The sequence below is a fragment of the Hypanus sabinus genome, chromosome 11 (assembly GCF_030144855.1).
Source record: "Hypanus sabinus isolate sHypSab1 chromosome 11, sHypSab1.hap1, whole genome shotgun sequence".
NCBI classification, from domain to species: Eukaryota; Metazoa; Chordata; class Chondrichthyes; order Myliobatiformes; family Dasyatidae; genus Hypanus; species Hypanus sabinus.
Genome location: NC_082716.1, coordinates 62785967 through 62808795, shown reverse-complemented (window position 1 = coordinate 62808795; position 22829 = coordinate 62785967). Strand labels below are relative to the sequence as shown.

At 42.0% G+C, this 22829-nt stretch overlaps 1 protein-coding gene across 1 annotated transcript in view; it reads left to right on the top strand.

Moving 5' to 3' along the window:
- The window catches only part of lamc1 (laminin, gamma 1), a 246894-nt gene that overhangs the window by 98583 nt on the left and 125482 nt on the right, over positions 1-22829 (top strand). The window contains exon 2 of the mRNA XM_059984482.1: positions 5097-5401. Within this exon, the coding sequence (XP_059840465.1) occupies positions 5097-5401 (305 nt within the window). The remainder of the gene's footprint in view (positions 1-5096; positions 5402-22829) is intronic.

Below are 22829 nucleotides of genomic sequence, written 5' to 3'. Positions count from 1 at the left end.
GAGATTCATTTTCTGGTATTTACAGGGAAAAATATAATAGAATTTATGAAAAACTGTACACAAAAACTGACAAACTGTGAAAAAGAAGGCAAACTGCAGATAAAAAGTATAATATTGGGAACATAAATTGTAAAGCATCATTGAAAGTGCCTCTGTAGGTCAAAGAATCAGTTCAGAGTAGTGGTAAATGAAGTTACCCACATCTGTGAAGGAGCCTGCTAGTTATAGTGTAATAACTTTCTGAATAGTGTGCTGTGTATCCCCTGCTGTTGGTTGTAGTGAGAAGAGGGAAATATCTGGATGGTGGGGTCTTTGATACTGGTTGCTGATTCCTTGTGGCCTGTTACATATAAATGTATTCGATGGTGGTGAGGACTGTGCTCTGTCCACCACTTTTGATATCCTTCTACATTCCTGGCATTGGTATTTCCATACAGGCTGGGATGCAACCATTTAGGATACTCTCCACTGTGAATCTATAGAAGTTTGTCAAAGTTTAGGTGACATACTTGAATCTAAACAAAATTAGAAGAAAGTAGAGGCATTTTCAAGCCTTTTTGTGACGCACCCAGGACATATCCTCTGATAAGTTAATGCCAAGGAATTTAAAGTTACTGACCCTCTCCACCTCCGTTCCCCTAGTGAGGACTGACTCATGAACCTTTGGCTTCTTATTCCTGAAGTCAGTAATCACCTTTTTGGTTTTGCTGACATTAAGTCAGAGGTTGTGGTTGTTGATTCTTTCACCCATTGTGCCTTTAACTGTTGACCAAGAGCAGCTCCTTCCCGAGTGTCAGTTTTAAGTGCCCATCGTAATATCTTATCCTTCTGTGACCTTGCCTGTAATTCTCGTATCTCTAATGTCATTCAGCTGTGTAGAATGACTCCCAGTTTTTCTGTACTCTTCACCTTCTATCCTTTCAATCATCCTTTGCAATTGGTGCCTTTGGCTGCCAAGTCTCTAGTCTGTGGATTATTCTTAAACGTTTTCCTTCTTTCTCTTATTCCTCTTTGAAAGCTGTCTATGGAACCTTGATCAAGCTTTTGTGTCATTTCTTATAACGTCTTTAAGACTTGGTTCCATATTTTATTTGTGCTCCTGAAATACCTTGAGATAACTTCTAACTTTAAAGGGGGCACATAAATTGCATTTTAAATTAAAATTGTAGTGAATTTGCTTAAGATAAATCCTGTTTGGCCATTTTAATAGAGTTCTTTGAAGTGACAGATATGTTTGAAGATTGTGGAATTGATAATTTGCATTGTACTTTAAAAGTGTGCTTGAGAAAATGCAATGAAAGTTTAATACATTGGTTTACAATTTGAATGAGCATGAGTCGAAAATTATCTGCAAGACTAAAGGCAAAGTACACTATTTGAATGGCTGGTTCTTATTTTGGAGGAACACAAACATTGTTAGGTAACAGAATCAACACTCTTGACATAAATTACCTGAATGGGAATAAAAGGCATACTTTAAATGCAAATTTTAGACATTTAGTAAATAATGATGATGATAGCCTATTTTAAAAAGGTTGTAAACTGGTGGTTTAATGCAGAATATTGAATAGTACAGTGTAAGAAAAGGCCCTTCAGCCCATTAATATATGTGTTGAATTTAATGCCAATTTAAGCTAATCCTTTCTCTTCTGCCTACCCTTTCGCTGCATATTAATGTGCTGTCTAACTTCCTCTTCAACATGACTATCATCCTTGTTTCCACCAAGACTCCTGGCAGTGCATTCCAGGTACTTGCTACTCTTCAGTTTTAAAATCAAAATTTGCCCCCCCCCCATTTAAACTAATGGAATCAAGTTCAAAGTAAATTTATTATCAAAGTGCATATATGGCACCATATACAGCCCTGAGATTTTTTTTGCAGGTATACTCAATAAATTCAATAATCATAATAGAATCAATGAAAAGCCACAGCCAAAGGGCAGACAATTCGTGTTCAAAAGACAACAAACTACAAGTACAAAAGAGAAATAAGAAATAATAAATAAACAAACAAATAAATAAATAAATAGATAGATAGATAGGCATTAAATATCGAGAACATGAGATGAAGTGTCCTTGAAAGTGAGTCTATAGGTTGTGGGAACAGTCTATAGGTTGTGGAGCAAGTGAAGTTGAGTGAAGTTATCCCCGCTGGCTCAGGAGCCTGATGGTTGAGTGGTAATAACTGTTCCTGAACCCGGTGGTGTGAGTTTGAATGCTCCTGTACCACCTTCCTGATGGCAGCAGCAAGAAGAGAGCATGAATGGATAGTGAGGGCCCTGATGATTGATGCTTCTTTCTGTGTATATGTGCTCTATGGTGGAGAGGGCTTTACCTATGGTGGACTGGGTTGTATCCACTACAGTTTGTAGGATTTTCCTTTCAAGGGCAATGGCAATGATGCAACCAGTCAATATACTCTGCACCATGCACCTATAGAAGTTTGTCAAAAGTTTTAGATGTCGTGTCAAATCTTCGCAAACTTCTCAGGAAATGGAGGCAAAGCTGTGCTTTCTTTGTAATTGTACGTATGTGCTGGGCCCAGGATAGGTCCTCTGAGATGACAACACAGAGAAGTTTAAATTTGCTGACCCTCTCTATGTTTAATTCCCTAATGAAGACTAGCTCATGGACCTCTGGTTTCCTCCTCCTGAAGTCAGTAATCATCCCCTTACTCTTGCTGATGTTGAGTGAGAGAGCTGTGTTTCCATTAAGATTGTGCCTCTGTCCGAGCTGTTTTTTTAAGTTTGTGGGGTTAGTTTTGGGTCAAAGAGGGGATTTGAGTCAGGTTAGGGTTTGGGGCAGTGATGTGGGGAATTAGAAGTCAAATCGGGCCTCTGCTGCATACTTGAAGACCAGTGATATGGATTGGTGATGAAGGACATAACGGAATCAAGATCTCTGCTCCGTGCTGACAAGACCTGTGTTATAAACATGAAACAAAATATATCCAGAGTCCAGTCCTGCACTCCACACTCAAAAGGTCAGTGATGTGGATAATTGGGATGAAGGTTATATGTTGTTGGGCTGTCTCAGGCCTGTGTCTGACCACATGAGCAGGAGGCACAAGGTCTGGTCAGTTGACGCACTCAGAGTTGGAACCACAATGTCCTGTCGCTGGTCAATCTGGGGATCAATTCCGAAGATCAAAGCTTGAAGGTCAATCAGAAGTTGCAGACTAATGGCCGAAGCATGGAGCTAAAATGAGGAAATTCTTTGTACCATTAGATTGGAATCTTTACCTGTAAACAATGGAAGTATGCTGGCCAGTGTACCCACCAAACTTTGAGGTGAGTGGTCCTGGGTTGGATTGCGTGAGCATTGAGCTAGCAACTCAGCCTCTTGAAAAAACAGACAATAAAATGATAAAGAAACAGCAATGTTGCCACCCGATGCCTCACAAGGTGTGAAAAGAGGAACAACAACACCACTAGAAGCACACTTCGCAAGTTTCAGTAGAGAGATGGATGAATAAATTCATAATTAGACCTGTGGGGGAAAAGCATGTGTGCCATATGAAAAACCCGTCTGATGTGGTAGATGACTACAAAACAAACCAATGAATCTTCATAGCCTAGTCATTCTTTCTGCTTTTAATTTCTGTATTTCAGCTTGGTAAAGCATCCCTATTATGCTGCCTTCATAAGTACAATTTTGTGGTTACTTCAAACAATCTTATTTATGTTTTTTTAAAAATGCAGTTCCTTCCTTGCCCACCTAATTTTTTTTTAAACTGATGTACATGTCTATACTCTTGGAGTTTATGTACATGTGCATTTATCCGAAGATTAGTTCCTCTGTGATATTCTTGTGTAAATTTAAGCTGACGCAGGTTGAAAGTACAACTGGTACGTCTCCAACTGTTATTTATATGAATCGGGGTGGCTAACCTTTTACATTCCATGCGTCAATTTTTTCACGCACGAGTTCAGATGTGCCATATAAGTCTTGTACCCCATTCAATTCTTGTAAAATATGTTAATATAGACATATTTAGCATTTTTACATAATGTATTGATTTAATATAAAAACAAGATAAACATTACTTACTTTAATGAGACTTTTAACAAATATATTTTGTCTTCTTTTGATTTCTTCCTTTTTCTTAATGACATATTCTTTTCGTAACTCAGACCCAAGCACTAGCTTCTATTCCTTCTATTTCAGTCTGATGTTGTGTTTTATAGTGTCTATTAAGATCATGTCTTCTATTATGTGAGAAAGTGTTTTCACAAACAATGCACAATGGTTTTCCTGACGGACCCGCTATAAGTAAGAACTCATTTTCCCACTGTTCATTGAGTTCACGCTTACTATCAGTTTCTGCTTTTCTTTTGCACTGTGATGTGTAACTGAATGTAAAAACAAGGCTTAATTTTCAAAAAAGTACAAAACTGCCAGAGTTCACAAAGGATGAACAAAGCACAACTCGGTAGCACACTAGTGTCAGTTGTAAACTGGCTAGCAAAAACCTGTGATGCATTGCTGGTGCAGACGCCTGGCGCTTCGGGATCAAAAAAGTATCAAACTTCTATTGAACAGTTTTGGAACGACTGCAGAACAAAAGTCCTTCTTTCCTAGTTTGACTCATTGAACATTTTTAAAAATTGAAAACAGATTAGATTTATTCTCAGTAAAACCCATTTCTAGCTCGAAGCTACTTAAGTTCCTGTTATAGATTTTTTTCCCTCCTAGTTGGTTTTTGGTTAATACTTTTTGCATGAGTAGGCTTACTTTTTAAATTATTATCACTGGGGTGCAATGCGCCTCTTCTAAACATCCAATGTGCCAGGTTTGGCGCATGTGCCATAGGTTGGCCATCCCTGATATGTATAGAAGCAAAAAGTTCTATAGTACAAAAGAGTTGGTAGTTCTGGCCAACATTCTTTCCTTACATTGTCAAAAAATTGAATTCCATTCATCTCATTTGCAGAATTGGTGATCATGTTGTCACATATTAGCTGTAGATTTACTTTTCAGTTATAAAAATAACAATTGGTTGCAAATTGCATGTGAAGATAGTATCTAAGAGATGATTTTTAAATCACCATGTTAAGGCACAGAAAGGTAATCAGTTTTTTATTTCATTTTTGCAGGTAAAGCATTTGATATTACGTATGTAAGACTGAAATTCCATACAAGTCGACCTGAGAGCTTTGCTATTTATAAGCGTACAAGTGAAGATGGCCCTTGGATACCTTACCAGTATTATAGCGGATCTTGTGAAAAAACCTACCACAAAATGAATCGTGGGTTTATCCGAACTGGAGATGATGAACAACAGGCACTGTGCACAGATGAATTTAGTGATATATCTCCCCTCACTGGAGGAAATGTAGCCTTTTCTACTCTGGAAGGGAGGCCTAGTGCTTACAACTTTGACAATAGTCCTGTACTACAGGTAATTAAAAAATACATATTTCTTGTATATATAGAATGATTTGTACTACTTGATATACCTTAAAAGGTGTGACCTTAAATATAATAATGATGATTGTCCTAATGATTAAGAGTTTACCATCTAATTTTAAGTGCTTTATATTGTGAGTATTGTTTCAATGCTCATTTCCTTGAAGTAAGTTATTCCATCCCTCTCTTGAAAGATTTGACCTATGCTGAACTCTGGTTTCACAAGCACCTCAGTAATTGTGCAGGCATAAACACTGGCTACTTTCAGGCTGTTACACCACCAGATGTGATGCAGGTTATTCTGATACAGGTTGCATTCAAAATGCACACGTCATCCACAGTGAAAATGCATTATTACTTTGATATAAATTGAAGTCTTCCCTGATTTTGTATCCTTGTGGAGATTCTTTCTCCCCCCGCCCCATTGTTTATTCACAGGGTACATTAACGTTATTGACACAGGATGGGCTATGTGACTTTTATGCTTTCTATTTGCTTTGCTTAGAAATTAGTGTTTCTACATATCACTTGGGTTGGGTGGAATGTTAATTATGATGCAAATAGAAATAATAGGTACAAAGCTTCATCAGATTAATGATTTAGATTAGAACAGCACTGCAGATGTTGAAAACATAAAATTAAAAAGGAAAGTTTGGAACTATTAAGTATTTCAGTTAACCCATTGGGAAGAAACTGAGCTCGTGGTTCAGGTTAATGACTTGTGGGCAGCAAGGTCCTTGATCTGAAATCAATTTTTTGTAATTCAAGAGGAAGACGATTTGACGCATATGCGTCTGAATGCCGGCCAGTGGTGTAGTGGCATCTGCTCTGGGCTTTGATGCAAGTGGTCCTGGGTTCGAATCCGGCCAGCTCCTTGCATGCTTTCCATCCATGCTGGGTTGAGTATCAAGCTAGAAGCTCAACTCGGCCGTGTAAAAATAAAGATTTTTAAAAAAGCTAAAGAAATGGCAAGGTAATAAAATGTTCTGTTGCTATCATTAGCTGGATAATGTATATATTCATTTATTTTACTTGTGTATACTGTTAGGATAATTAGTGAAATGGAAGAATTATAACTAGTGTATGTAGAGAGATATGACATGAGTAGATAGTGACTTATGTTTCTGACTTATGCAGAAATTGATATACAGGCCGTTTTTGAGAACAGAAGCCTCAAAGAACTGCCTGTACTTCTAGAACATAGAACGTAGAAACCTACAGCACATTACAGGCCCTTCAGCCCACAATGTTGTGTGAACATGTAACCTACTCTAGAAACTGCCTAGAATTTCCCTACCACAAATACCCTTGATCACTTAATTCAGTTAAATAAGTTCATAAATTTCTCATTATGACACAGGAGCATTAAAAATGTCCTGAAGGTAATACCTCCTAAATCAGACTGGATTTTTAGAATTCTACTTTCTTATTAGTCATTGGTCAAGGTGTCAAATCTATTTTATTTACTGTACAGTCCTGAAAATTTTTTAAATCCCTCTCGATCATCTTAAAAGCAAAATGATTCAAGAGATTCAAGAATGTTTAATGTAATTTCCAGTACACAAATGTAAAGGAGAACAAAATAATAGTTAAACCAGATCCAGTGCAGCACAGAATAAACATGATAAGATAAGGAACATAATAATAAAAAAACATACAATAAATAGAAATACATAAGATAAGCTTAAATGTCTAGACAGTTGATGCTTCTGGAGGGCAAGGGCACTGACGGGAGCGCTAGTGAATATTTCAGTTTGTAGATCTTTGCTTCAATTTTTGTGCATTTCCTCATGTTGTAAAACATCGAAAACTTCAGTTGTGTGCTGCAATCCTTTGTTTCATTAATTCTTGCTTGGGGACTATGATGGAATTGTGACCTGATTTGCATTTGAAAACACTTGGTTAGACTTGAGATTTTTAAAAAAACTTGTTGGATGTGTTCCCAGCTATTCTTTTATTTGTTTTCTGTTTGTGTTTGTATCATTGTTCTAGTTTCCAGACAGGAAATGGCAACTTCCAGCATGGAAAAGTAGTGTGGAGCGGTTGATGTTAGCACCTACAGTTAATGAGTCATGAAATCTCAGGCTATTTTACCCAAGTGGAAAATCCTAGTGTCATTCCAGATCATTCTGCTTCTAATCACCAGTGGTCCTTGTAGTTCTGATTCACAAACAGCTCTTAAAACATTGCAGTCATTTTAAAAGAACTAACAACATCACTTGACTGTGATCACAACGCAGTTCTCACTTTCTTTTGTCATTTGTCTTCGTACTGACACCCACTGCTCCCACTCACTCACTGACCAGGGTTACAGCCGACTCCCATGGACCCTCTCCCTCACCTCCCCTGCAGCTTTGCAAGCTACTTTTGTCTCCTTTTCTGGTATGACAGATCTCTGACTCGGAACCGTGATCATGTTTATCTTTGCACAGATGCAGTTTGCCTTACTATCTCCCATTTTCGGTGATCATTTTCATCGTTTCTGTTTAAGGCTGCACTCTTAAAAAGGCAATAATCTGCTGATGGCCAGCATAGGGTTAACTTTACTACTTGGTTGTGCCCTGCACAGCATCTGCTTATTAGAGGAGTGTACTTTCTGAGTCACAGTATGGTGAGGCTCTGTTTTTGTAAAAAAAAGCACAAGATGGGGTGAGTGATAATTTAACCCTCAGTACATTAGAGATATTATAATACGTTTACTGCTTTTGCTTTAAAGAGATGGAAACCTGCCATCTTCTGCAAGCAATTTAGTTGAGTTATAAACTGGGAGGCTTGTTTACAATAAATATTCTTCATGATGTACGAAAGCCAGCTGCTACTGCAGGAATGAAAATGTCAGAACAAGTTTTGGACATTGACTTTCTTGTTAATGTAAGGGTCATAGAGGCATATTATTTCCATCTTAAACTGTACTCCCTTTAATAGATTCTGATTTCAGAATGTATTTTTCACTAGGTGAAAGCAATGCAATAAAAATCTGTGATGGATGGTTCTGAATTGTGCTCTCGAGCAAAGTTTCTTTTTATTTCCTTAAGGTCTATGACACGTTTACAATGACATTTTCTGCACTGTACAACTCTTTTTACTTTCCATTACACCCTTGCATTATAAGGCTGCAAAATAGGTAACAAAGTAGGGAATACACTTTTGCTTCTGGCAGTTTGGTGCGAGTGAATTTATGAGAAGTATAACTTCATTGTACTTTTATATTTATATTCAAGTACTTTTATACTTTCATATTCAATCTTTAAAGAAAAGTAATAGAGTGATTATTCAATCAAACAGGGATATATTTACTTAGTGCATTTCTTCATCTCTGGACATGCCAAAAGTTGTCATAATCAGTTTTGAATTTCAAGTGCATATACAGCAGCCAATTTGTGGGGACCGAATTCCCATAAGTAGGAATATAAATGCTTTTGAGGTTACCCAGATGGAATATAAGGTATTGCTTTTCCAACCTCAGAGTTGCCTTATTGTGACAGTAGATGAGGCCATGGACTGACATGTTGGAAAGGGAATGGGAAGTGGAATTGAAATGGGTGGCCATTGGAAGATCCACTTTTTCTGGTGGACGGAGAGTAGATGCTCAACAAAGCACTTTCCCAATCTGTGTCGGGTCTCATTGATACACAGGAGGTTTCTAGTGTAATTGCATGAAGACATAGTTCATTAGAACAGACAGTCGGCTGCCAACCAGAGGGTAGGCTAAACTAAACCTGGTATTGACTCATTGTGCAGACACCCTTGTGCAGAAGCAATTGCTGTTTTTGGATTATGCATTCAGATTGCAAGAGAATTTAATGAATTGAAGGCTAGTATTTTAATTTCAAATAAGCATTATTGTAGGGGTATGAAGGCAGTGCTACCTAAAATGAATGGTTAAGTTAGTTTAAATGATTGATCATATTTTATGTAGTGGTAGATATTTTAGGAGGATCTTTGAAGAAGAGGAGAATCCACCCTCTATGGATAACCAGTGAAGATGAAGGTGGTAATGACCGAACATTGAATGATACAAAAATAGGTCAGCTGATTTGACTATATTTATTTATAACAGAATGACTAATTAAATAAGGGTGGGGGAAAAACAATGTACATCTGGCCATAGAATTCCTATAAGTATGTTTTTTTAAAAAAAGTGTTAATCAAGTGAGTGTTAGTCGTATGAAAAGTGAGTCTAAAATTTATTAATGGAAATCAAAAGGATCGGATGAAGATTAGAGAATTAATGTAATATGTCAGAAATTAATTGAGAAAAAGTCATGAAAGTTATGGAAGTGATACTGAATAAATTCGTGGAGTTTTGGGGATAAATCTGGGTCCTCATGAATGCCATCTTCTGATCTTAAAGTGACCAGTAAGATAGTTGATATGTTAGTATTATTTCCCAATATTCCTTATGTTAGAGTAGGATTTCTTTAGATTGTAAAATAGCAAATGTGGCCATTTTATTCAAAAAGGAAGAGAGAAAGCAGAAAAAAATTGGGTCTTCTGGTTGGCATATGTCATAGGGGAGTGTTTGAAGCTATCATTAAAGACTTCAAAAGTTTGGTCAATGTCCTGGTATAATTAGGCAATCCCACATAGTTTTGTGAAATGGAAATAATGTTTGATCAATTCTTTGGAGCTCCATGAAGTAAAGTGCTGAGGATAAAGGGGAATCAGTTCATGTAGTATGCTTAGATTTTCAAAAAGCTTTTATTGAGGTAGAGAATAAAATATTATTGTATAGCAGTTAACATATGATAGAGAAAATCTGCAGTTGCTTGAAATCCAAGTTACACACACACAATGCTGCAGGAATTCACCAGGCCAGGCAGCATCTATGGAAAAGAGTAAGTCCTGACGAAAGATCTCAGCCCAAAATGTTGACTGTACTCTTTTCCGTAGATGCTGCCTGGCCTGTTGAATTCCTCTAGCATATGATAGAAGGTTGGCTAGTTAGCGGGAAATAGAAGAAGTATTTGTTGGTCGTAAGTAATAAGAGGTACGTCCCAGGGATGAGTACAGTGATTTCAACACAATTTACGTAAGTGACTTGGATGAAGGCATTGAAAGTATGATTGTAAGATCTGCTGATGACATAATAAGCATTTTGCTTCAGTGGTGAGAGACTGCAGAGTGTTAATGCAGAGAGATCTGGTATCCATGCACATAGTTTGCAAACAAAAAAGTACTTTGCACATAATACATGTAATTAGGAAAGGTAACACAATTTTATTGCGAATTGCGAGGTGAATTTAATACATAAATTTGGAAGAATTTTACTCGTATACATTGCTGAGCTCATAATCTGGAGTACTATACATAATACTGGCCTCCCTATTTGAGGAAGAATGTTAACCATTTGGAAGCTATTAAGAAATGGTTCATCATACTGTTAGCGGAATGGCGAGTTGCTTTGAGAGGAAAAATTGGATAGGCCTGGCTAGAATTTGCTGAAGGTTAGAAAACAGGAGATTTGATTGAAATAATCTAGAGCACATTGTCAAATGTAGAATTTCTTGTGGGAGAGCTGAGGGTCACCTATTTAAGACCGAATGAGCCACAGATTTATGTTTGAGTTTGGAAGCTTTGGTGGTGGAAGGCAAGTCTTTTAATGCTAAGTGGAATTAGATACATTCTTGATACGCAAAAGAATGGAAGATTAATCTTGGGTATGCAGGAATTTAGTGTTGTGGCTACAGTCAAAGCAGTTGTGATCATCATTTTAAATGAATATTGGAGGGCTGGGTGACCTTACCAGCTGCTAAATGGTATGTTTGAAATAAAAGGAACACCTATTAAAGTGACTGTATTGTATTTTCAATTCAAATATAACACTTGAAAACAAAATCTGTATTGTTACAGATGTGATGCATTGGTTACAGAGGTAGAATATTACATTTGAATAAAATGGTCCACTGAGGAGGAGCTAAAGGAAGAGAGAAATTAAAGTATATGAAGATTTGAGTAGCTGAAGTTGGTGTATTTTGTGCATTAATTAGTGTGCTCTATTTGGGGGATGTAAGTATAGGTTTCCCCCGCTATCTGAAGGTGTTGAGTTCTTATGAAACTGTTTGTAAGCTGAAATGGCGTAAAGCGAAGAAGCTATTACCATTAATTTATATGGGAAAACTACTGAACGTTCCCAGACCCAAAAAATAACCTACCAAATCAAACAAAATAATACATAAAACCTAAAATAACATGAACATATAGTAAAAGCAGGAATGATATGATAACTATACAGTCTATATAAAGTAGAAATATTGTATGTATGGTGCAGTTTCACTTATCAAAATCTGGAAGACAGCAAGCCAAAATCAATTCGGAGAAGGAAAAAATCGGCACGTACATGCATGCACACTTACACACCTACGTACGTACACACATGCGCACACAACTGCCTGCACAAGGCTTCACAGTCATGGTAATCTTTCTCAGGGTAAACACGTATAAAGCGGGCGTCTTTTTTTGTAAAAGCAAAAACCCTCTTTGGTTAGCAAAAACAGGTACTAATGTCAGTCTTTTGTAACAGCGAACTGTCATAAAGCGAACGTTTGAAAAACGGGGGCTGCCTGTACTATGGATGATGAGCAGTCCTACTTCCTCCTTTCAGTAATGCAGAGGATGCAGAAACCATGCTGTTGGTTCTTTACTTTTCATATATAAGTATATCTGTTTCAAAATATTCCATAAATTTCAAGAGTGTGTTATACATGAGCATTCTGTGTTAGAAAGGTTTTTGGAATTAAATGGCATTTATATTGTTGGGCTCAGAAGAGAAAGGGGCTTACGAGGTGAGCTGTAGTGATAGAGGGTTTGTTGGTTAGAGCAGCAGAAAGCAGGTTCTGTGGATGAGAATGAGATTCCTGGATGGGGTATTGCCTTCTATGTGCCAGGGTCAGGGGCATCTCAGATTGAATCCACACCTTTGTTAAATGGGAGGGTGAGCAGCCAGAGGTTATAATTCAAGTCGGTACCAATAACATGGGTAGGAGGGGGTGACAAGGTCCTGCCAAGTGTATTCAGGGAGTTAGGCGTTAAGGTAAAGGATAGACAGACAGACATACTTTATTGATCCTGAGGGAAACTGGGTTTTGTTACAGTCGCACCAACCAAGAATAGTGTAGAAATATAGCAATATAAAACTATAAATAATTAAATAATAATAAGTAAGTTATTCCAAGTGGAAATAAGTCCAGGACCAGCCTATTGGCTCAGGGTGTCTGATACTCCGAGGGAGAAGTTGTAAAGTTTGATGGCCGGGCAGGAATGACTTCCTATGACGGTCTGTGTTGCATCTCGGTGGAATGAGTCAATGGCTGAATGTACTCCTGTGCCTAACCAGTACATTATGGAGTGGATGGGAGACATTGTCCAAGATGGCATGCAACATGGATAGCATCCTCTTTTCAGACACCACCATCAAACAGTCCAATTCCACACCCACAACATCACTGGCCTTACGAATGAGTTTGTTGATTCTGTTGGTGTCTGCTACCCTCAGCCTGCTGCCCCAGCACACAACAGCAAACATGATAGCACTGGCCACCACAGACTCGTAGAACATCCTTAGCATCGTCCGGCAGATGTTAAAGGACCAGTCTCCTCAGGAAGTAGAGACGGCTGTGACCATTCTTTTAGACAGCCTTAGTGTTCTTTGACCAGTCCAGTTTATTGTCAGTTCATATCCCCAGGTATTTGTAATCCTCCACCATGTCCACATTGACCCCTTGGATGGAAATAGGAGTCATCGGTGCCTTAGCCCTCCTCAGGACCTCCAGAGTTGTGATCTCTGGATTGCTACCCCTACTATGTGCTAGTGAAGCCAGACATAGGAAGACCATACAGTTTCACATATGGCTAAGGAGAAGATTCAGTTGCTTGGCATTCAAGATGAAGTAGTAAATAGGATCAACTATTGGCTTTGTGGAAGAAGCCAGAGAGTAATTGTAGCTGATTGTCTCTCTGAAGGGTTGTGACTAGTAGAGTGCTGGAGGGATTGGTGCTGAGTCCATTGTTGTCTGTCATCTATATCAACGATCTAGATGACATCAAGATTGGGGGTATAGTGAACAGTGAGGAAGACTATCAAAGCTTGCAGTGGGATCTGGACCAACTGGAAAAATGGGCTGAAAATAGCAGATGGAGTGTAATGCAGACAAGAGTGAGGTGTTGTGCTTTGGGGGGACAAACCAGGGTAGGTCTTGCATGGTGAGGTTAAGGCACTGACGAGAGTGATACATCAGAGGGATCTGGGAATACAGATCCACAGTTCCTTGAAAGTGACAACACAGGTAGATAGGATCATGAAGAAAAGTTTTGGTACATTGGCCTTTATAAAACAATGTACTGTTATCAAGTAGCACTCACATCAATGGTGATGTAGTGCTTTGAGAAATTGGTTATGGCTAGAATCAACTCATGCCTGAGCAAGGACCTGGACCCATTGTAATTTGCCTTTTGTTACAGTAGGTCTACAGGTGATACTCATTGGCTCTTCTCATGGCTTTGGATCACCTGGACAATACTAATACTTCCATCAGGGTCAGCGTTTAACACAATCATTTCTACGGTTCCAAAGCCTGGGCCTCTACCTCCTTCTGCAACTGGATCCTCAACTTGCTGGAAGATCATAGCCTGTGCAGATCATAATTAACATCTCCACTTCACTTCACTGATAATCAATGTTCCGCAAGGATGTGAGCTGAGCTCACTGTTCTTCCCCCCCCCCCCCACTACACCCATGACTGTGTGACTAGGTACAGCTGAAATACCATCTATAAATTTGCTGACAACACCTCTATTTTTGGCAGAATTTCAGATGGTGATGAGAAGGCATACAGAATGAGATAGATCAGCAGGTTGAGTGATGTCAAAGCAACGACCTTGCCCTCAATGTCAGTATGACGAATGAATTGATTGTGGACTTAAGAAAGGGTAAGGTGGAGAAACACACACCAGCCATTAAGGGATCAGAAGTGGAAAGAGTAAGCAATTTCAAGTCCTGGGTGTCAACATCTCTGAATATCTATCCAGGCCAAGTTGAGAGCCTATGGTATTACAGGAAAGTTACTAACATGGTTAGAGCATTGGCTGATTGGAAGGAGACAGCAAGTGGGAACAGAACATAGAATAGTACAGCACATTACAGGCCCTTTGGCCCACAATGTTGTGCCAACCCTCAAACCCTGCATCCCATATAACCCTCCACCTTAAATTCCTTCATATACCTGTCTAGTAGTCGCTTAAACTTCACTAGTGTATTTGCCTCCACCACTGACTCAGGCAGTGCATTCCACACACCAACCACTCTCTGAGTGAAAAACCTTTCTCTAATATCCCCCTTGAACTTCTACCTTAAAGCCATGTCCTCTTGTACTGAGCAGTGGTGCCCCGGGGAAGAGATGCTGGCTGTCCACTGTCTATTCCTCTTAATATCTTGTACACCTCTATCATGTCTCCTCTCATCCTCCTTCTCTCCAAAGAATAAAGCCCTAGCTCGCTTAATCTCTGATCATAATCCATACTATCTAAACCAGGCAGCATCCTGGTCAATCTCCTCTGTACCCTTTCCAATACTTCCACATCCTTCCTGTAGTGAGGCGACCAGAACTGGACACAGTACTCTAAGTGTGGCCTAACCAAAGTTTTATAGAGCTGCATCATCACATCGCATCTCTTAAACTCTATCCCTCGACTTATGAAAGCAAACACCCCATAAGCTTTCTTAACTACCCTATCTACCTGTGAGGCAACTTTCAGGGATCTGTGGACATGTACCCCCAAATCCCTCTGCTCCTCCGCACTACCAAGTATCCTGCCATTTACTTTGTACTCTGCCTTGGAGTTTGTCCTTCCAGAGCGTACCACCTCACACTTCTCTGGGTTGAACTCCATCTGCCACTTCTCAGCCCACTTCTGCATCCTATCAATGTCTGTCTGCAATCTTCGACAATTCTCTACACTATCTACAACACCACCAACCTTTGTGTCGTCTGCAAACTTGCTAACCCACCCTTCTACCCCCACATCCAGGTCGTTAATAAAAATCACAAAAAGTAGAGGTCCCAGAACCGATCCTTGTGGGACACCACTAGTCACAATCCTCCAATCTGAATGTACTCCCTCCACCATGACCCTCTGCTTTCTGCAGACAAGCCAATTCTGAATCCACCTGGCCAAACTTCCTGGATCCCATACCTTCTGACTTTCTGAATAAGCCTATCGTGTGGAACCTTGTCTAATGCCTTACTAAAATCCATGTAGATCACATCCACTGCACTACCCTCATCTATATTCCTGGTCACCTCCTCAAAGAACTCTATCAGGCTTGTTAGGCACAATCTGCCCTTCACAAAGCCATGCTTTCTGTCCCTGATCAGACCATGATTCTCTAAATGCCCATAGATCCTATCGCTAAGAATCCTTTCCAACAGCTTTCCCACCATAGGCGTAAGGCTCACTGGTCTATAATTACCTGGACTATCTGACTATCCTTACTACCTTTTTTGAACAAGGGGACAACATTCGCCTCCCTCCAATCCTCCGGTATCATTCCCGTGGACAATGAGGACATAAAGATCCTAGCCAGAGGTTCAGCAATCTCTTCCCTCGCCTTGTGGAGCAGCCTGGGGAATATTCCATCAGGCCCCGGGGACTTATCCGTCCTAATGTATTTTAACAACTCCAAAACCTCCTCTCCCTTAATATCAACATGCCCCAGGACATCAACCTCACTCATATTGTCCTCACTGTCATCAACTTCCCTCTCAGTGGTGAATACTGAAGAGAAGTATTCATTGAGGACCTCCACAGCCTCCAAGCTCATCTTCCCACTTTTGTCTTTAGTCGGTCCTACCTTCACTCCTGTCATCCTTTTGTTCTTCACATAATTGAAGAATGCCTTGGGGTTTTCCTTTACCCTACTCGCCAAGGCCTTCTCATGCCCCCTTCTTGCTCTTCTCAGCCCCTTCTTAAGCTCCTTTCTTGCTACCCTATATTCCTCAATAGACCCATCTGATCCTTGCTTCCTAAACCTCATGTATGCTGCCTTCTTCCACCTGACTAGATTTTCCACTTCACTTGTCACCCATGGTTCGTTCACCCTACCATTCTTTATCTTCCTCACCGGGACAAATTTATCCCTAATATCCTGCAAGCAATCCCTAAACATTGACCACATGTCCATAGTACATTTCCCTGCAAAAACATCATCCCAATTCACACCCGCCAGTTCTAGCCTTATAGCCTCATAAGTTGCCCTTCCCCAATTAAAAATTTTCCTGTCCTCTCTGATTCTATCTTTTTCCATGATAATACTAAAGGCCAGGGTGCGGTGATTACTGTCCCCCAGATGCTCACCTACTGACAGATCTATGACTTGACCTAGTTTGTTACCTAATACTAGATCTAGTATGGCATTCCTTCTAGTCGGCCTGTCAACATACTGTGACAGGAATCCATCCTGGACACACTTAAGAAACTCTGCCCCATCTAAACCCTTGGAACTAATCAAGTGTCAATCAATATTAGGGAAGTTAAAGTCACCCATGATAACAACCCTGTTATTTTTGCACCTTTCCAAAATCTGCCTCCCAATCTGCTCCTCGGTCTCTCTGCTGCTACCAGGGGGCTATAGAATATCTCAGTAGAGTAACTGCTCCCTTCCTGTTCCTGACTTTCACCCATTCTGACTCAAAAGAGGATCCTGCTAGATTACCCACCCTTTCTATAGCTGTATTAGTATCCCTGACCAGTAGTGCCACCCCTCCTCCCCTTTCCCCCCCTCTCTATCCCTTTTAAAGCACTGAAATCCAGGAATATTGAGAATCCATTCCTGCCCTGGTGCCAGCCAAGTCTCCGTAATGGCCCCTACATCATAATTCCATGTATATATCCAAGCTCTCAGTTCATCACCTTTGTTATGATGCTTCTTGCATTGAAGTACACACACTTTAGCTCTTCTACCTTACTACCTTTGCACCCTTTATTCTGCTTCTCTTTCCTCCAAGCCCCTCTGTATGTTACATCTGGCTTTACTCCATGCACTTCTTTCACTGCTCTATCGCTCCAGGTCCCACCCCCCTTGCAAATTAGTTTAAACCTTCCCGAACCATGCTAGCAAACCTACCTGCAAGGATATTGCTCCCCCTCGAGTTCAGGTGCAACCCATCCAATCTGTACAGGTCCCACCTTCACCAGAAGAGATCCCAATGATCCAAAAATCTAAAACCCTGCCCCCTGCACCAACTCCTCAGCCACGCATTCAACTGCCATCTCCTCCAATTCTTACCATCACAATCACGTAGCACTGGCAGCAATCCTGAGAACACCACCCTTGAGGTTCTGTTCTTCAGCCTTCTTCCTAGTTCCTGAAACTCACACTTCAGGACCTCATCCCTCTTCCTGCCTGTGTTGTTGGTACCAACATGTATCATGACTTCTGGTTGCTTTCCCTCTCGTACCAGGATGTCATGCACCTGGTCAGAGACATCTCAGACCCTGGCACCTGGAAGGCAACAAACCATGTGGGTTTCCTTCTCACGTCCACAAAATCTCCTGTCTGCTCACCTGACTATAGAGTCTCCAATGACGACAGCTCTCCTCTTCTCCGTCCCATCCTTCTGCACCACAGGGTCAGACTCAGTTCCATAGGCCCTGCCACCGTGGCTCACACCTGGTCAGTCGTCCTCGCCAACAGCATCCAGACTGGTAAACTTATTATTTAGGGGAATGGCTTCAGGGGTGCTCTGCACTACCTGTCTTCTCTCCTTCGCTTTCCCCGCTCGAACTGTCACCCAACGACCTGCTTCCCTCAGCCTAGTTATGACTCCCTCCCTGTCGCTCTCATCTATGACTGCCTCATTCTCCCTTATGAGTCGAAGGTCATCCAGCTGCTGCTCCAGATTCCTCACATGGTCTTCCAGATCGCCCAGCTGCAAGCACTTCTGGCAGATGTGACTCTGCGGGAGAGGGGAGATCCCTCAAGTCTGCCACATCTCACAGGAGACGCACATCACCGTCTCAGGAGTCATTATAAAGACTAACTGGGAACAAGTTCGTCCTCCGCCTCTTCTTGTCGAAGCCTCTCGAGTCAAAGCCTCAAATCTCCACTCCTTCACTGGCCCTCTCACTCACTGGCCGCTTTCCATAGGGATCCTCATTAAGGATTCCAAAAGGATCCTTGTCTAAATGGCTACCGGTGACTAGTGGTGCTCTGCAGCAGTTGGTGTTGGGACTTTTTTGTGCTGTAATCAATGATTTAGATGATGGAGTAGATGGCTTTGTTGCCAAGTTTGCAGATGATACAAAGATTGGTGGAGGGGCAGGTAGTGTTGAGGAAACAAGATAGCTGTAGAAGAACTTAGATTAGGAGAATGAGTGGCAAATGAAATGCATTGTTGGAAATACAAACCATGCACTTTGATTATAGAAATAAATGTGCACACTATTTTCTAAACAGGAGAAAATCCAAAAATCTGAGATGCAAAAGGATTTCGGAGTCCTTGTACAGAACACCCTAAAGGTTAACTTGCAGGTTGAGTCAGTGGTGAGGAAGGCAAATGTAATTTTTGCATACATTCCAAGAGGTTTTGAATGCAAGAGCAGGGATGTGATGCTGAGACTTTATAAGGCACTGGTGAGGCCACTCCTTGAGTATTGTGAACAGTTTTGGGCTCCTCATCTAAGAAAAGATGTGTTGTCATTGGAGAGGGTTCAGAGGAAGTTCACAAAGGTGATTCCAGGAATGAAAGGATTATCATACAAGGAAAGTTTGGTGGTTCTGGGTCTGTAATTTAGACAGATGCGGAGTAATTTCTTTAGCCAGAACGTGGTGAAATTGTGAATTTGTTATCACAGGCAGCTGTGGAAGCCAGGTCATTGGGTATATTTAAGCCAGAGATTGTAGGTTCTTGATTGGACATGGTATCAAAGGTTATGGGGAGAAGGCAGGGGAATGGGTGAAAAGGATCAGCTGTGACTGAATGGTGGAGCAGATTTGATGAGCCAAATAGCTGAATTCTGCTCCTATGTCTTAGGGTCTTATGGTCTTCCATCAATGCAATTACAAAGAAGGCATGACAGTGGCAATATTTCATTGGGAGTTTGGGGCAATTTGATGTCAGCAAAGACAGTTGCAAATTTCCATAGATGTGCCATGGAGAGCATTTTAACTGGCTGCATCACCATCTGGTATGGGGGGAACGCAGTGCAGAGGATCAAAATAAGCTGCTGAAAATTGTAAACTCATTGAGCTACATTATGGACACTACCCTCATAGCATCCAGGACATTATCAAGGAGCAATCTCTCAAAAAGGCAGCGTCCATCTTTAAGGAACCCCCGTCACCCAGGACATACCCTCTTTTCATTGTTATGATCAGGGAGGAGGTACAGGAGCCTGAAGGCACACACTCGGCAGTTCAGGAATAGCTTCTTCCCCTCTGCCATCAGATTTCAGAATGGACTTTGAACCCATGAACACTTCTTATTTAAAAGTTCTTTATTACATTTTGGGCACCTACCTCCAGGAAAGATGTAAGTAAGGTTGAAAGAGAACTGAGAAAACTTACATGGATGTTTCCAGCACTTGAGGGCCTGAGCTATATGGATAGGTGGAATAGGTTAGGACTTTATTCCCTAGAATGTAGAAAGTTGTGGGGTGACTTGATAGAGGTATACAAAGTTATGACTGGTGTAGGTAAGGTAAATGCAATCATATTTTTTCCACTGAGGTTGTGTGAGTCTTCAACTAGAGGTAATGGGTTAAGGGGGAAAGGCGACAGGTTTAAGGAGAACATAAGGTGGTGGTGAAAGTGAGGAATGAGCTGCCAGATCAAGTAGCAAATGTGGGTTCGATTTCAATGTTTAAGAGAAATTGGGATAAGTACATGGATGTGAGGGGTATGGAGGGCTATGGTCTAGGGTGCAGGTTGTTGGGACTAGACAGATTAATGGTTCTGCATGGACTAGATGGGCCAAAGGGCCCATTTCAGTGCTGTAGTGTTCTATGACTATGAATCTATTGGGATTTTGAATATTATTATGAGACAGATTAGAAAGGTGGGAGTGGATTTGAGTGGATCACCAGGCACTCAATTGTGAAAGATATTCTTCATTTGGAAGATCTGCTTGGGGGGTGGGGGGTGGATGTATGAGGAAGAGTGTGTAGGAATGAAATGAAACATCACGGTTAATGATGTAGGAACATGCAGATAGCCATGATATGAATAATTGTCAACTGATTTTTTTTTGTGAACATCTTAAATACTTAATTTAGAATCCCACAGATCAATCTGTATTTTTGCAAAAGATTGCCATTTGTAACTGAGAGGCATGTTTCCTCATAATTTATAGCAATCCCCAATTGTATGTTAAGCTTTTAAATTTAAATCGGTTCACTCAGTTATTAGTGTTGGCTATTCCATAAGAGAAGGAATTGTCAGACTATAAGTGTTCTGCCTCTCCTTTGGACCAGCATAAAAGTGCATACTGAACACTGTCTTACAGTGCAACAGATGCTAATCGGGGAAATGTTGTCCAGTCTTCTGTAAGAAATGACCACCATTCCAACCAGAGCCAAATTAAGGCTACATTTTAGTTACTAAAAGAGATGCCACTTCAGTGAATACACATGGATTGTGAGCTTGAACTATGATGCTGTGGCGACCCATTTCCTGGCACATCGGAACCGGCTCACAATTAGCCAGCTTTCCGGTTAAGGGAAATAGCCTGCGGGGGTTTGCGAGCACAGAGCTTTGGAGCCTCTGCGCCATGGCGGGGCAGGTTGAGGGAGGCTTAAAAGTGAGGCTGAGGATTTCGAATAAAGTTTTTCCTTCGACTGCAGTTACCGACTCCGTGTTGTAATCTTAGCGCTGCATGTAGCACACCGCTACAATTGGTGACCCCGACGGTCCAAACGATTTTTGGACCAGAAATTACCGACGCCGCCTCTGTTCATGCGGTTTCGTTGAAACTGCCGGGTTTCTGGACACAGCGACCGAACCTATGGTTCCAGCAAGCCAAAGCCCAATTCCACGTTTGCCAGATCACCTCAGAAGACACCCGCTACTACTACGTGGTGAGCTCCCTCGACCAGGACACCGCGGCCCAGGTCGCGGAGTTCGTACAGTCGCCCCTGGCAGACGGCAAGTACACGGAATTCAAAGCCCTGCTCCTCAGGACTTTTGGACTCTCACGGCACGAGCGGGCTGCCCGTTTACTGCACCTGGATGGCTTGGGCGACAGACCTCCATCGGCTTTAATGAATGAGATGTTGTCTCTGGCCGACGGACACACACCCTGCCTCATGTTTGAGCAGGCATTCCTGGAGCAGCTGCCCGAGGACATACGCCTGCTGCTGTCCGATGCGGATTTCAGTGACCCCCGGAAGGTGGCAGCCCGGGCGGACTTGCTGTGGAACGCCAAAAAGGTGTTCTCCATCGCACAGATCACCCAGCCCCGCTCCCAGCAGCAAACCAGTCCAGGCCCGGCCGCAGAGCCCGCCAACCCCCGGCCCAATGAACACTGGTGCTTCTACCACCAGCGGTGGGGCGCAGAAGCCCGCCGTTGTTGCCCGCCCTGCAAGTTCCCGGGAAACGCCAGGGCCAGCCACCACCGATGGCTACGGCGGCTGGCCATCGGGATAGCCTCCTGTATGTGTGGGATAGAAGGTCGGGACGCCGGTTTTTGGTCGATACTGGTGCCGAGATCAGCGTTTTACCCCCGACGAGTTACGACACCCGCAGCAGGGCACCGGATCCCCCCCCTGAGGGCCGTGAATGGCAGCACAGTAAGGACCTATGGCACCCGTCAGGTGCAGCTACAGTTCGGCTCCAGCAGGTTCACGTGGGACTTTACACTGGCCGCCGTAGCCCAACCGCTTCTGGGTGCGGATTTTTTGCGGGCTCACAGCCTACTGGTCGACCTGCCCAGGAAGAGACTGGTCCACGCCGAGACTTTTCAGACGTTCTCCCTGGGTGCAGCCCAGTTGCCAGCCCCTCACCTCGGCTCCATCACGCTGTCCGACAACGACTTCACCAGGGTCCTGGCGGATTTCCCATCGGTTCTGGCACCGCAGTTCACAGCGGCCATGTCCAGGCGATGGGAGGCTGGAGACCGTGCGGCGACTACCGCAGGCTGAAAGAGGCTACCACACCGGACCGCTACCCTGTGCCGCACATTCAGGACTTTGCAGCAAACCTGCACGGCGCACGGATCTTCTCCAAGGTAGACCTCATCCGAGGGTACCATCAAATCCCGATGCATCCTGACGACGTCCCCTAAACGGCTCTCATCACCCCGTTTGGCCTTTTCGAGTTCCTCCGCATGCCGTTCGGCCTGAAGAATGCCGCACAGACATTCCAGCGGTCAATGGACGCGGTGGGACGGGACCTGGACTTTGCGTTCATCTATTTGGATGACATCCTC